General features: G+C 50.9%; 1 protein-coding gene and 1 long non-coding RNA gene across 2 annotated transcripts in view; both read right to left on the minus strand.

Annotated features, from left to right (window-relative positions):
* The window catches only part of LOC135177384 (uncharacterized), a 30,787-nt gene extending 25,174 nt beyond the window's left edge, over positions 1 to 5,613 (minus strand). Inside the window, exon 1 of the long non-coding RNA XR_010303050.1 lies at positions 5,562 to 5,613. This is a non-coding gene — a long non-coding RNA (uncharacterized LOC135177384). The remainder of the gene's footprint in view (positions 1 to 5,561) is intronic.
* PRRX1 (paired related homeobox 1) overlaps positions 1 to 9,533 on the minus strand; it is a 44,939-nt gene extending 35,406 nt beyond the window's left edge. Inside the window, exon 1 of the mRNA XM_064147278.1 lies at positions 8,960 to 9,533. Coding sequence (XP_064003348.1) covers positions 8,960 to 9,200 — 241 coding nt within the window. The 5' untranslated portion in view covers positions 9,201 to 9,533. The remainder of the gene's footprint in view (positions 1 to 8,959) is intronic.
* Positions 9,534 to 13,774: the final 4,241 nt, after the last annotated feature.

Raw genomic sequence — 13,774 nt, forward strand, 5'->3', positions numbered from 1 at the left:
GGTTCAATTAGGTTTTGAGTTCAAGCCTTTTCTGGGTAGGCAGCTCCCAGCACCAGCAAATGCTGTATCCCACAAACCCTGCCCTGCAGTAACCCCAAGCTAGGTGGCCCTGCAGTGCCCAGGGAATACACAAAGCAGACAAACATCCTCCTTAGGAGGCTGCCTCTGTGTGTGGATAAAATCAAGACCTTCATCCCTACCACCACCACCTTGGCTCCCTATCCCTGATCCATGGAGAGGTACAGACTATCATGAGCATTCAGAGTGAAGGCAGCAAGATGCAGGGCTGGGCTCTGGACATTTCCCCTCTCACTGCAGAGTCACCAATACTTCTGTTTTGACAACCTCAAATACTAAAGACTGGACAGGCTGCACTACTAGCTCACGTCTACAGGCAGCCTTCTCACTCCCAAATGGGAGCAAGCATGATCAGGAAAGAGATAGAGACTTGTCACCAGCTTTCTCCAGCACAATCGGCACGGGAGTCATCCATCCCAAACAGGAACTCGGTGCTGGATTCACAAGCCTCTGCTCTGTACCTTCGATCCAGAGGGAAATGCTGTGCTGTACCGGGTGCAGAAGGATAACAGGTATCAAGTGTTACCAGCATTTCAAGGCCAGGAGGTGGGGAGAGCACTGTAAAGCTTTATGGGAAACCAGCCCAGATTTCATGGGGACAGGAGCTGCTTGCAGAGCCACCGGCAAGGGCAGCCCTTTCTGCAGCACTGGGCCCAGAGCATTAACACTCTGTTTTCACTGTTACAGCTCGAGCACTTTTCCCTATTAAAATCCAATCCATCCCCACAGAGCCCTGACTTGGCAGAGCCGATGTGAAGAAGTGATGGCTCTTTGAAAGGTGCATGGTTTCAGTTAGTTATTTTCCCCAAAATGTCATATCAGTGATGCTTTTAAAAAAAAGGAAAAAAAAGAGGATGATTTCCAGAAGCACCAAGTGGGTCCTGAGGGCAGCAGATCAGCTGCAGCACAGCTCAAGTCACCCACCACTCAGTAGCCACAAACACAACAAAATCAAGAGTGAAAAGGAGGCTACTAAAGGTACCCATGAGTCCAAAACCTACCCAGTTTTGACTGGTATAGCACCCATGCTGGCTGCAACAGAGGGCTGGAAGCCACTTTGATGCTGCCTTCTGCAGCCATTCACCCTGCTCCAATCACCCTCACTTTGTTCCCAGGGCCCCTGGGTCTGCTGGTCCTCTTCAGAACTGGATGCCATTTTCCTGCTCCAATTGTGCCTATTCAGCAGCTGCTGCTAGTGGTGCTGCTGCTGCTGGCAATTTGTCTTGCCCCAGATGCACAGAGTGAAGGATAACTTTTGGTTTACTTTGGTCAAGGGGGGCACAGGAGAAATTCATCTGCTGGTGGGCTCAGAGCAGGAAGCAAAGTCCCCAGGCTCCTGATGAATTCCAGCTCTTGGTGTAAGAGTAGTTATGCTGCCTGAGCAGCTCATCAAGATGTGGAGAGGGTTCCAGCCAGATACCAAGTGGCATTTTGGATGTTTGCCCTGCCCAGAAGTCTCACTGACTGGCTGGAGTTTCTCCTGTAGGAAAATTTCTCCAGCCAGAAATGGGGGGAAATTTTGGGTGGAATATGAACTGGATGATGCAATAGGATATAGTGACTTGTTACTAGCACAGCTGCCCCCAGACACACACACTTCTAACCTCCCCTTCCCAAAACATAAGGCACCAGAATGTCCCAGCCTGCCACTCCAAGGCAGCCCGTATTCACTTCATATGGGCACAACAAATCCAGACTGTCTGGGACAGCACTTTAAACATTGGTGTAACACTTTCTCGGCCCCTGGAAGTGAGAGGGGAGCCCAGAAACCTATGTAAGCTGAAATAGATGCTCACTGGCTTGCTCATCTGGCCTTTCTTCCCAACTTTGGCCCTAACAGATTCATCCTGGCAGATGCCAGGCTCTCCATTGCAGGAAGTGGCCCTCAGCTTTGGCACCACTACTCCTTTCTCTTCCCAACCAACATCCTCCAGATGTTCTTATTTGAAAGAAACATCTCTTAAGATTATGTCACCATAGGCCCAGTAGGCAGGTAGTGCACCTCTGCTGAGCTCCCATCCTCACATCACAGCATCTTCTAGGGCTGCAGAGACAAGTTTGGTCCAGAAAAAAAGAGTGCAAGAAATGAAACAGCAGGTGAGGAATGGCAAATGTGAGCAGGGATAGCAAAGCTAGGAGTAAGAATTGCAGGGCTGCCCTAGAGCACTCGTGGACCCTCATCTGAGAGAGTGGTGCAGTCACAAGACAGGGTGACAAAGGACTGGCGGCTGATGGCACCCATGTCTATGCACATGTGAGCTTCCACTGACACAGTCCATAACACAGTGTCTTTCTGGAGACTCTTCAGTGGCTAGTAAGAGGTTGAATTAATGCTGCATCTCCCTCTCAGGGGGCAGGCACTGCTAGCATCCTTCTCCACATCACCAGACTGCCATAAAGTCTGCTGAGATTTCACACTCCTTTGAGCTGTCTGCCTTCCCACCACAGCAGCCAGCAGGTTCAGGAGTTATTTCTCATGTGCAGTGACAATACACCGGATTTTTCTTGGGGGAATCAGACTAAAAACCTATGGTCTGTGCTCCAGCATCCGAGCACAAGTTGAAATATTTCTCTGCCCTGCTTGTAAAGTGACAAGGACACTTCAAACAGAAAGCCAGATCAGAGCCTTGGACAACAACTCCTCAAGCCAGGCTGTGATGACTCTCACTTCATATCTCCATAATCCACCCCGAAATCTAAGCCTCCTTCAGTAAAGCCAAGTAGGGTGGGGAACCAGCAATGCAGTGATTCATCCTCCCCATGAAGACAGGCCCAAGTCTGGAATATTGTGACCCTTGGTAAATACTTGTGATGTACTTCATTATGCAACAGAGGCCCAGCAGGAGCACAGCTCCCTCAGGGCTGCTTAAAATGGGCTTCAAAACCAATTAAATATATCATAAACAACTTGCAAACAGGAATAAACACCTATAATGCCATCATACCATTCTGGAGATGTGAAAAGCCACGGGAGTAAACTCCAACCAAGGGAAAAAAAGAAAAGGAAGAATGTATCCTCACAAAGCAATCATTACCCTGTAATTCTCTGCCTGCCTTGTCAAACACTCAACTTTCCCAGCCACTCCTGCTTAGGTTGTGTTCATGCTCTTGCTCCTTCTTTCCAGTTTTCCAAAGATCACATATGTTGATGCATGCTGCACCTCTGCTGGAAGGCAAAAGGATCGTGCCCTGAACGCGGGCAGCAAAACTGTTCCATGCCTGCACAGAAATATTCCACTGCCCCCCCAACAAATGAAAGTTTTTTGCGTGACTCAAGGCTGCTGGTCAAGTTTTTTAAAGGTTAATACTCATCAATTGGCACACACATAAGGGGTCCATTGAACTGCACGCCATGAGTCGTGTGAGTAAGTTTTGCAGAAATTAACCCTGAGATAATATTTTCCCATGTGATCACTGCTTCAGACACCATCAAAAAGATGGAAAATAGACTGGCTGGTAGTGGAAACTCAGTGCAGATGACAGAATGCTGATGTTCATTAAAAGTGTTCTAGCAGTTTAGACCAAACCTCTAAGTTTTATGAGAGTTTTCAAAATCTAATTTTCATGGAAATGTTTTCATTACATTAAGAGAGGGAAGGGGGAAAAAAAAAAAGTTAAGACCTTCAGTGAAATCTTTTTCAAATTAAAAAGTTGGAAGTGCGGATGGATTGAAAACACAAATCCCATCAGCAAATAATGAGACCATGAGAACCAGGAAGCACAACTGATTATGATCAAAAAAAGTGAAACTCCTAAACAAAGTCTCGTTTCACCCCTCAAAAGGAGGACAGCAAGGCCAGCACTCGCCAGCTGAGCCTGTTCCCTCCTTCAAACTCATATGGCTCTTTTTCCTTTATTAATAACAGCCCAGTGTCCATTTTTGTCTGCTTTTTGGTGCCTTTTTTTCTTTTGAAGACTCTAGGTTTGTAACAGAGTCACATTTTAATATTCCACACACACACACTGCATCCAGAATCTCTAGAAATGTATGTGAAAAACGCTTTTTCCGCTTCAAACTGCTGGACCTGGAGAAGTGAAAACCATATCCAGCACTGCAAGATACTTGCTGGAATAACCACGTATCAGCTAGCCTGGGAGTTAAATCAAATAGTTATGGCTGAATACAGTTAAATTAAATAGTTATGGCTAAGGAATAGAAAAGAAGTTAACCAAACTTGTCCCAGCTGCTCTGTGTTAGTTATCTCAACCTTTACTCAAGTGCACATCACCCACTCCTCAGGCAAGCGGCCTCCAGGACGCAGGCGGTACAGCTGGACGCGTAAAGATCCCTCCCGCAAGAAGCAGCAAGCTGTTGTGTTTTTTCACGCAGATAACATAAACAACAAGCGCCTTAAAAATAATATCCCTCTGATCCCAAATGTTTCCACATTAGCTGTTGGAAGAGGAGGATTAGTTCTGGAAAGTCTTTCTTGGCAGCGCCCTGTAAGGATGCTTACAGCTGCCCGCCGGGTTCAAAGCACTGGCTGGTTACTCTCACCCAATGTAACCTGTGGCCACCAGCAGTCATTTGCATACTGAGGATTCTCCCAGAAGCTATGCAGGACAGGAAAGCAAGAAAATACCTGCTAGACGTAATCAATTTACGCTGCGTTTCTCCCCCCCCCCCCTCCCCCCCCTTCTTTCTATTCTTTCTGCATCCTCGGTCTACAGTCGCAGCACCTTCTGGGAGTAAGAGCTGTTTCACTAACAAAAGAGCCACTTAGTACTTCAAGATAATGCAGGGGTTTACAAAGAAAACCTTGCCGTTGTCTCTGGGCTACCTCTCACGTTCACCCTCCACGCAGCTCAGAAGCTCACCGAATCACTTTTTACATTTCAAAGCAGTGGCAGGGCTTTTCTACCTCTTTTTAAGAAGGCATCTGTTGGCTTGGGTTTGGTTGGGGGGAGGGTTGTTTACCTTTGTTTGTTTGGGGTTTTTTTTCGATTTTTTTTTTCTTGTGAAGGGAGGGAAGACAATATCGCCGACGAACCTCAGGATCAGGGAGGGGAATAGAAAAAAAAACCAATTCAGTATTTATCCTGAGTCTTTTACTCCTGCAGCCACATAATTTGTTCTGATTAAAAAGTGGCAATCTAAGCACAAAGTACAGCTATGTGTGAGCAGATCAAAACTCCTTCAGCTCAGGATACTCTCAATCTGCCAGTAACAATAAAGCCAGAGGGTACAAGCCCAGGCAGGCAGCATTTGGACTGCCCCAGCTCATCTTTCCCATCGCCGCTCCTTGAGCTGGATGCTGCCTCCGTCCACTGCTGGAGTGAAGTCACCCCCTGAATTTGTCCGATCCTTTCTTGAAATAATTTCTATTTCTGATTTCTCAAAAATCCTGCAGCAACAACACTGATCAGCAAACAATGCAACCAGCTGAAAAAGCCTTTCCTCTTGCACTCAGCCCACTGCCTGAGACAGCACAGAAGCTAGCACAAGATGCTCTGCTTGACTCAACTTGAGCAAACAAACTCACCTTCTCCCGGCCACCTCGGCAGGATTTCTCCTTCCCCGGACAGAAGCAGCAGTGCTGAGGAGTTACAATGCCCACCAAGACAGAAGTAGTTGTGGGGGTATGCAGCGAACCTGTGCTCCAGTTTTAATTGTGAACGATTCCCATCTGCTCAACATAGTGTGCCAGCCTGAGAGAGAAGCACAGCCCCCGAACTGCCATCGCTTTTATTGTGAAGATAAATTAAAGGAGTATAATGACTGGAAGAGGCAGGACTTGTGCTCATACTGGACCAAAAGCGGGCTTTATTGATTCCACACAAAAAAATCTGAGCATAACTATTTTTCTTTTGCTGCTCATGTTTTCTACACATCATTTCATGAGACACCAACGACGAGACTAAAACAAACCAGCAACAACAACAAAACCAACCAACAAACAAACAAACAGAAAAACAGAAGTAAAAAATGCCATCTTAAAACAACAACAACAAAACCAATAGCTTACTGAAAGCTTTGGAGAATTAACCCCGCTCAAAAACAGCAGCTCTAGGAACTCACGGGCCACCAACAGGTTTCTACCACCCCCAAAGGGCATAGGAGCTGATGATGTTTGCTGGGAAGCTTAGGGAGTTCCCTCTGATGAGGTAGGACCTGCATTTTCACCCCAGTTTTAGCTGGAGATAGCAAAAGCCCTGCTACCAAAGCAAGAGTTAGCTGCATTTTAACAGGTGGCTTTCAAATGAAGAGGGTCTGGGTCTGCAAAGTCCTCCTGATTGAGGAGCAGAGCTTTGCTGTGAACTGTATCAGCTTTTAGGGCATGGTTTTCAGAGCTATAGTTTGAACTGAAGTCCGTGTGAGTGACAGCTTTGCAGCACCACTGGAAAAATCGACTCCTTAATATGCTGACAGTTCTCCATGTAAATGTTACAATCAGAGCTACTCCCAGGGATGTTGGTTTGTTTCTTCTTAATAAATGTTTTGTCCTGAAGTTCTTTTAAATGAATGAGTGGTGAAACAGGTCCTTTAATCTCAAACATCCAAATAAAACTTCTTGTGATTTCTGTGACAAATTTTCCCCCTTAATTTTGAATAACACAATAATTTGGCATTTCCCTTCCAGCTAGGACAGAGCTCAGTGACACACTGGCTGACTTTCCCCCAGGTTGGAAGAATATTTTTAGTGTTCTTAAGACATTCCACTAATGAATTTTGTCCAAACAGCTTTTACCTTCTCCATCCTAATAACATGAAGAATAACCAAGCCCTGTGTTAGCTTTTGCACTAAACCAGCTTTCATTTTTCACAGGGCAAACTTCATACTTCTGATGTACTGCCTAGCTCCAACCCGGGGAAACCGAAGCACGGAGACTCAGGGGATCTGCTAAATGCATCAGTGAAAGAGCCAGACAGCCCAGATGACAGCTCTGCCCAGTAAACCAGGGAGAATTTATCTCCTTTTTTATTCGCTTTTGCTTACTTTAGAACACTTTCTGAACTTTCTAATTCACAGCATCGGCATTAAACGTTTTACAGCATTCAGAGAACTTCTAATTTACTTGAAGCTGTAGTTTAGTCCCTGATTGGCAATGCTGGCTGGGTAACACTCTCGGGGTGGGATTTTTGGTCCACTTTACACGCTAAGAGCAGGGTGGGCAGCGAGGAAACACAGCCACTCTTTTCCAGGCTGACGGCGCAAACTCCAGAGAGCTCAGCAGCTGGAAAAGGGTCCAAATAAAATATGATAAACGAAACCAGGCTCCTCTGGGGGGAAAAAAAGGAGAGCTCTAGGTAACTTGTTCTGGAACTCTCCGGCCGCAGTGCTGAGGCACAGCGATTTAAATCAGTGAGCCCAGATCACTGCCTTACGAGCTAAAACATATACCTTTAGGGTGAGAAACAGCATTTTTCCGGATCGAAGGGACGTTTTTTAAAGCCGTGTCTCAGCGGCGGCGGGTCCAGCAACCACGCCCCGGCCGGGAACCGCTCCGGCAGCCGCGTTCCTCTCGCTCCCTGCCCCGCCGCGCTCCCGCAATAAACCCGTCCCGGGGAGGTGCTTCCCCGCTCGGAGAAAATGCCTTGCTCGGGTTAAACTCGGGGATCCCACTAGCAGAAGCGTAAGGAGCCAGTGACTTTTAGAAGACTTCCCTCTTCCCAGCCCGGTTTCCGTCGGGATACCGAGAAAACCACGTCGGAACCGCGCGGAAAAGAAAAAAAAAAAACAAACCAAGTCCGAGGCAGCTGCCGGCGAAAGAAGAAAAACACAAAACGAAAAACGAAAGCCGTAATTGTAATGTAATTTTCGCAGTGTTTTTCACCTTATCGCCGGCAGCCACGGAGCAGCCTTGCCTTGCCCGGAATGGAGGTCTCCCTGGGAAGCAAGCCTGTGTCCGCTGCCGTGGCCCCTGCCCACTCCACGGGGGACGCGGCGCTGCCAGACCTGATACACAACGAAAATCGCGGCTAGATCCTGCGGCCGGGGATGCCTTATTTTTTAACCGAGAGCAGAGGGAGGGTAAGAGGGAGGTTGATGGTCCCGAATACTCGCGGCTCGCCCCTTCTGCCAGTGTTGCTTTGGGAAAGAACCAGCGGTGCTGGGGAAATGCCGCGCAAGCCAGTGCCCGTCCTCTCTGCCCTCCAGCCGCGGGGCTGTTGCTTGAAGGCTGCCTGCTCTCCAAAGCGCAGTCCCGTTGGGACAGGAGGTGCAGAGGCAGCTCTGCACCCTGCCCTGACCCGGTCGCCGGACTGGGATGAGGGAGAACAGAGGCGCAGGAAGGAGCGGACCGGCGGCTCCTTCGCGCACGGCACACACCCGGGAGCTGTTTGCAAGCTGGGGCAGGCAGTCCGGTCCCCATCCAGACCCTCAAGCAGCGTCCAGGTGTCCCGCAAACCACGCCGCCGGTCTCAGTTTCGACAGACGGATGGATGGACAGATGGATGGATGCTCAGCCGCCTGCGATACCTCGCCCTGTGCAGCCAAGCCCAAGCGCTCAGCCCCCTCAGGGCACGACGGAAGAAGGGGGCTCAACCCTTTGGCCCGATTCTGCCCGTCCCGACCCGCCTGGGCTGTTCTCCAGGTCTCCCGAAGGGATACAGAACGGCGCAGGGCCCGATAGGCAGGGAGAAGGGCAGGCAGCTTGCCGTTCCCAGGACGTGGCTGGGAGAAGAGTAGCGTTTTCGCACGCCGCCGGGTGCCGATCCCGCCGAGGGCAGGGGGCACAGCGGGGAAGGTCAGCTCGCGGAGCGGGTCTAGGTGCCCCAGGGACCGGCCGGCAGCTCCACCGCTCTCTTACCCCGTGAATCCCCTCGGAGCCAGCATCGGCAGCTGCTCCGCCTCGGAAGAGTGGCACGCGTGCAGCGGCCGCAGTGGCCCCTTGTCCCAAGAAAGGATGGAGCGGGAAGGATGGGTGTCCTTTCACTTACTGTCCTGCTGCGGAGTGTCACTGCCGCTGGTCAGCCCAGGGGACTCCAACAAGCTCCGGCCGGGCTCTCCGCCGCCCTCCTCCGCTTGGGCGGCCACCATATCGCCTGCCTCCTCCAGGTCCAGCAGGTGACTCACGGAGAAGTTCTTCTTGGCTTGTAAATTGTCCAGGCCGGCGGGACCGTCGAGGCGGGCGGGCAGCAGGGCCTGCCTCTCCATGGCGTGGGCATAGCTGGACGCCATGGTGTCGAGCGAGGCTTTTCTGCCCTCGCCCCCGCCGGGCGCCCACCGCCCCCGCTCCCCCCCAGCCGCCGGCCCTTCCAGGGAGGATGCGCACAGACCGAAGCGGGGGGCTGGGGGGGCAAGGGAGGGAAACGGGAACGGGACTCTACGGCTGCAGGACAGGAAGCCCGAAGAGGAGCGGACAGAACCGGACTTAAAACATGCCGGAGGGGAGAGGCAGCAGCAGGGGCGGCGGACGGCTTAGGGCTCCGGGACACGGGGAGCTGCCGCCGGCCGGGAAGCGTAGGGTGGCTGTGGGGCGGCCGGGGCGGGTGCGCCCCGTCCCTCCGCCTCCGCTGCCGGCAGCTCCCCCTCCTCGATCCCTCCCTCCGCCCCTCTGCTGCCCTCCCTTCTCCTCCGCCCCGCACTTCAAACAGCGGGGGCGGCTCCGCGGCGCTCCGGCTCCGCGTCGGGCACTCGGGAGAGGGCGGCCCGCGGGGCCCCGCCGGGACGTGGCACCGGCGTGCCTCCCCCCCTCGTCCCCGCCTTCCTCCAGGACGGGTGTGGGAAGCGCCGACCTCGCGATGCTCATTAGCTCCTCGGGGGAACGGGGAGCCCCCGGCAAGTGTGTGCAAGGGGCCTAAAGGGGCTGTGGGGGTATCTCTCTCCACCTCCGTCGTCAGTCAGAGCTGCACCTCGAAAGAAGGGTGGGTACGGCCCTGGGGAGGCCACAGGAAAAAAACAGAGAAAATGAGAAATGCAGATGAAAAGGGGGAAAGAGAATGGGAAGAGAAAGCATCAACAGAACAGGGGAAAGGAAGAAGAAAAAGAGTGAAAGAGGAAGAAAAAGTGCAACAGAGAACTAAGAGAGAGAAGACAGACCAAAGAGAGGCTAAAAGAAAAAGGGGGAAAAAATCCCAGCAAACAACCTAACAAAACCAACCAGAACAGCCCAGAAGGAGAAACTGCAATGATAAAAAGACAGGAGGAAGAGAAGAGTACTCTAAGAGCCCCTCAAGCCAGCAAGCAAAGAGGTCCCAGCAGTTTGGCTTGGTCCTGCTGGCCTTCCACAGTCAAGGCCAGGCAGAGGTGCAGGGGTGTACCCCCAGACTGTGGTCACGAAAGGAGCCCGAGGGCTGGATGGCAGCAAGGGGTCCTGTAGGCCAGGAAAGGCCACTGCTGCATCTTAGTGACTGAAGCCTGGGCTCCAAGCTGCCACAGCCAGCCCAGAATTTCCATCCCCCCCGATCTGGGGAAAGAACATTTGATGCCATCAAAGGGCTCCAGATTGAAAACAGATGGGCTTCCCCAAGCCTCTCCATGCATTTAATTAAGGCACAGGCATGGAGGAGACATTTTCATCATTAGTTTGCTTTTGCCCCCTCCCCTTTCCCCCCCGTCCCCCCGTGTCCCCCCCCATCCCAGTTTGAAGACCCAAATGAGCGTGGCAGGGCTGTTGGGCTCTGCTGCCTTGTCTTGAGGGCAAGCAAAGCTGGTGGGCACAGGCTGGAAAGGCCAGGAAAAGACCTGAAGCAAGGTTGTGCATGTGCACAAAAATGTGTGGTGTTTCTGCACCCAAACCACCCTACACACATCTCTGTACACAGCAGCATGTGCCCTACTGCATGCTTCTGCACTTGAAGGAGTGTTCGTGTGGTGTCCTGTAGTACATGCCCACATGTGGGATGGGGAAGGAGCCGTGCAGAAGGAGGCTGTATCTGTGTGAGGCTCCATTTGGCTGGCTTTTGTCTGCTGGCAGCTTGTACTTCAGCTCTCAGGGTCTCCAAGTTTAAGCACAGCAGGGTAGGTGGATGTATGCCCTTCCATGCTCCAAAGAAAGGTTATCTGTACACATCTCTGTGGGCTGCCTAAGCACACAAAGCATTCTTTTCTCTGCTTTTCCCAGACTTCTGACTGCTTTCACTCTTGGTGAGTTGGATTTTACCCTCTTCTTCCCATTCTCCTTCAATCAGGTGTTACAACTGACCTGGTATTTCCTAGTGGGTGCTGCAGACTACCAGAAATAAACATCCCTTTCCACTGTCAGTAAGGTTTGCTTTCAGCCTCAGGCAGCCTCTGCCATGAGTGTGACAGGAGGAGCCACAGAAACCAAAACAAGAGCTCTGGGTGCCACCTCCACCAAAATTCCTCACTGAATCTCTGGTAAGAAGCATTGCTCCCTTTCCCTTCCAGCCTTGGGGTTTGGAAATATAACCCAGTAGAAGCAGATGTCCTGGAAGGATGGTGGGTGAAAGCATGTTGGTACTGCGGGTGACCACACTGACATGATGCACCTGCACCTACAAGGTGATAAAGGCACCCAGTTCCAAGACTTCCCATACATACAGCACCCAGGGCTGAACAGTGGCATGAGATGCCAGATTCACAATCTGAAAATGGCCTAAACAACTCTGTCCCAGTTGCCTTCTGCAACATAACTGGGTTTCTGTGACTGGGTGAGAAAACTCTGATGAAGGACAAGATGAACCTGAGAGAAACTTTTGCAGCTCCTAAAGAAGGAAGGCTGGGAACAGTGGGAAGCCTCCAAGACTGCACAAAGCACCACAGGGCTGCAGCTCTTCTTTCAGCTTCAGGCAGGCCCCAGGCCAAGGCACACCAGCAGTATAGAAATAAATGCACAGGAATCTCCTGCTCTCTGAGAGGGATGGTGACTGTGCTGTCACCTTGGGTAACGATCTGCCTCTCTCCCTAGATCATCTGTAGTGCCTTTAGGCCTGTGCTGGTCTTTCAGAGCAAATGCTCCCCTGTTCTGCACTTGCCAGAGAATAGGATCAGTAGCATTCATCGAGAGCATGATTTGCCTATGGGGAAGCCTAAGAGGGAAGAAGAGAAGACTGAAAGGGGATTTAAGAAATGTTATGAACATCTGAGGGCTGGTCAGGAGAGGGGGGACAGGCTTTTCCCACTTGTTCCCTGTGATAGGACAAAGAGAAATGGGTGTAAGTTGCAGCACAAGAGGCTCCACCTCAACACAAGGGGGAAATTCTTTGCTGTAAGGGTTACAGAGCACTGGAACAGGCTCCCCAGGAGAGTTGTAGAGTTTCCTTCCCTGGAGACTTTCAAGGCCTGTCTGAATGTGTTCCTCTGTCATCTGTGCTAGATTGTATGGTCCTGCTCTGGCAGGGGGGTTGGACTCAATGATCTCTTTGGGTCCCTTCCAGCCTCTAATATCCTGTGATCCTGTGTAATTACAACCGTAGACTTCTGCACAACTAGCTTTATGCTCTTGAGAAACATGCTTGCAGAAATCCCATGGCCTAAGGCTCTGGAGGGTAAAGGAACCCAAGAAAGTTGGCTGATTTTTAAAGACCACTTCCTCCAAGCCCAAGCTAGGTGTGCTCCCCTGAATAAAAAATCAGGTAGATGTGCTAGGAGACCTGCATGGCTGAGCAAGGAGCTCCTGAAGGAAATCTCAGGGAAGAAGGAAACTTGCAAGGCATGGAAGAAGGGATTTGTCACTTGGGAGAACTATAGAGAAGTTGTCAGGACATGTAGGAAGGCAACAAGGATGGCCAAAGCCCTCTTGGAACTGAAGCTGGCCAAGGAAGTAAAAGAGAACAAGAAAGGCTTCTTCAAATCTATTAGTAGAAAAAGGAAGATCAGGGAAGGTGTGGGGCCACTGCTGAACGAGGAGGCAGCTTTGATAACTGAGGATGCAGAGAAGGCAGAGTTGCTGAATGCCTTCTTTGCTTCAGTCTTTACACCTAAGGCTGAACTCTCCTATGTACTCCACACTCTGGATGAAGGAGAGGAAGCCTGGAGGAGGGAACGCTCCCCACTGGTCAGTGCAAACTGGTTAGGAATCAGTTATACAAATTAAATATTAACAAGGTCATGGGCCCTGATGGGATGCACCCAAGGGTGCCAAGAGAACTGCCTGAGGTTATTGCTCTGCCACTCTCCATCGTCTTTGCCAAGTCGTGGCAGACAGAGGTGCCTGAGGACTGAAGCAGAGCCAGGTCACTCCAGTCTTCAAAAAGGGCAAGAAAGAGGTTCCAGGAAACTATAGACCAGTCAGCCTCACCTCCATCCCTGGAAAAATGATGGAGTGGCTCCTTCTGGAGAGCTTCTCAAGATACTTGGAAGAGACGAAGGTTATCAGGAGTAGTCAGCATGGATTTTCCAAGGGGAAATCATGCTTGACTAACCTGGTAGCATTCTATGATACCATAACTGAATGGGTAGATTCAGGGAGAGCAGTGGATGTAGTCTACCTTGACCTTAGCAAGGCCTTTGACACTGTCTCCCATGATATTCTAGTGAGCAAGCTCAGGAAGTGTGGGATGGGAGAGCAGACAGTGAGGTGGGTTAGAAACTGGTTGCAAGACAGACTTCAAAGAGTAGTGATCAGTGGTGCTATGTCCAGCTGGAGAGCTGTAACCAATGGAGTCCCCCAAGGATCAGTGCTAGGTCCAGTCTTGTTCAATGTCTTCATCAATGACATTGATGAGAGGACAGACAGACAGAGTCTGTTCAGCGAGGTTGCTGATGACACCAAGCTGGGAGGCTTGGCTGATCCAGCTGAAGGCTGTGCAGCCACCCAGAGAGACCTGGGCAGACTGGAGAGCTGGGCA

This window comes from Pogoniulus pusillus, chromosome 8 (assembly GCF_015220805.1).
Source record: "Pogoniulus pusillus isolate bPogPus1 chromosome 8, bPogPus1.pri, whole genome shotgun sequence".
NCBI lineage: Eukaryota > Metazoa > Chordata > Aves > Piciformes > Lybiidae > Pogoniulus > Pogoniulus pusillus.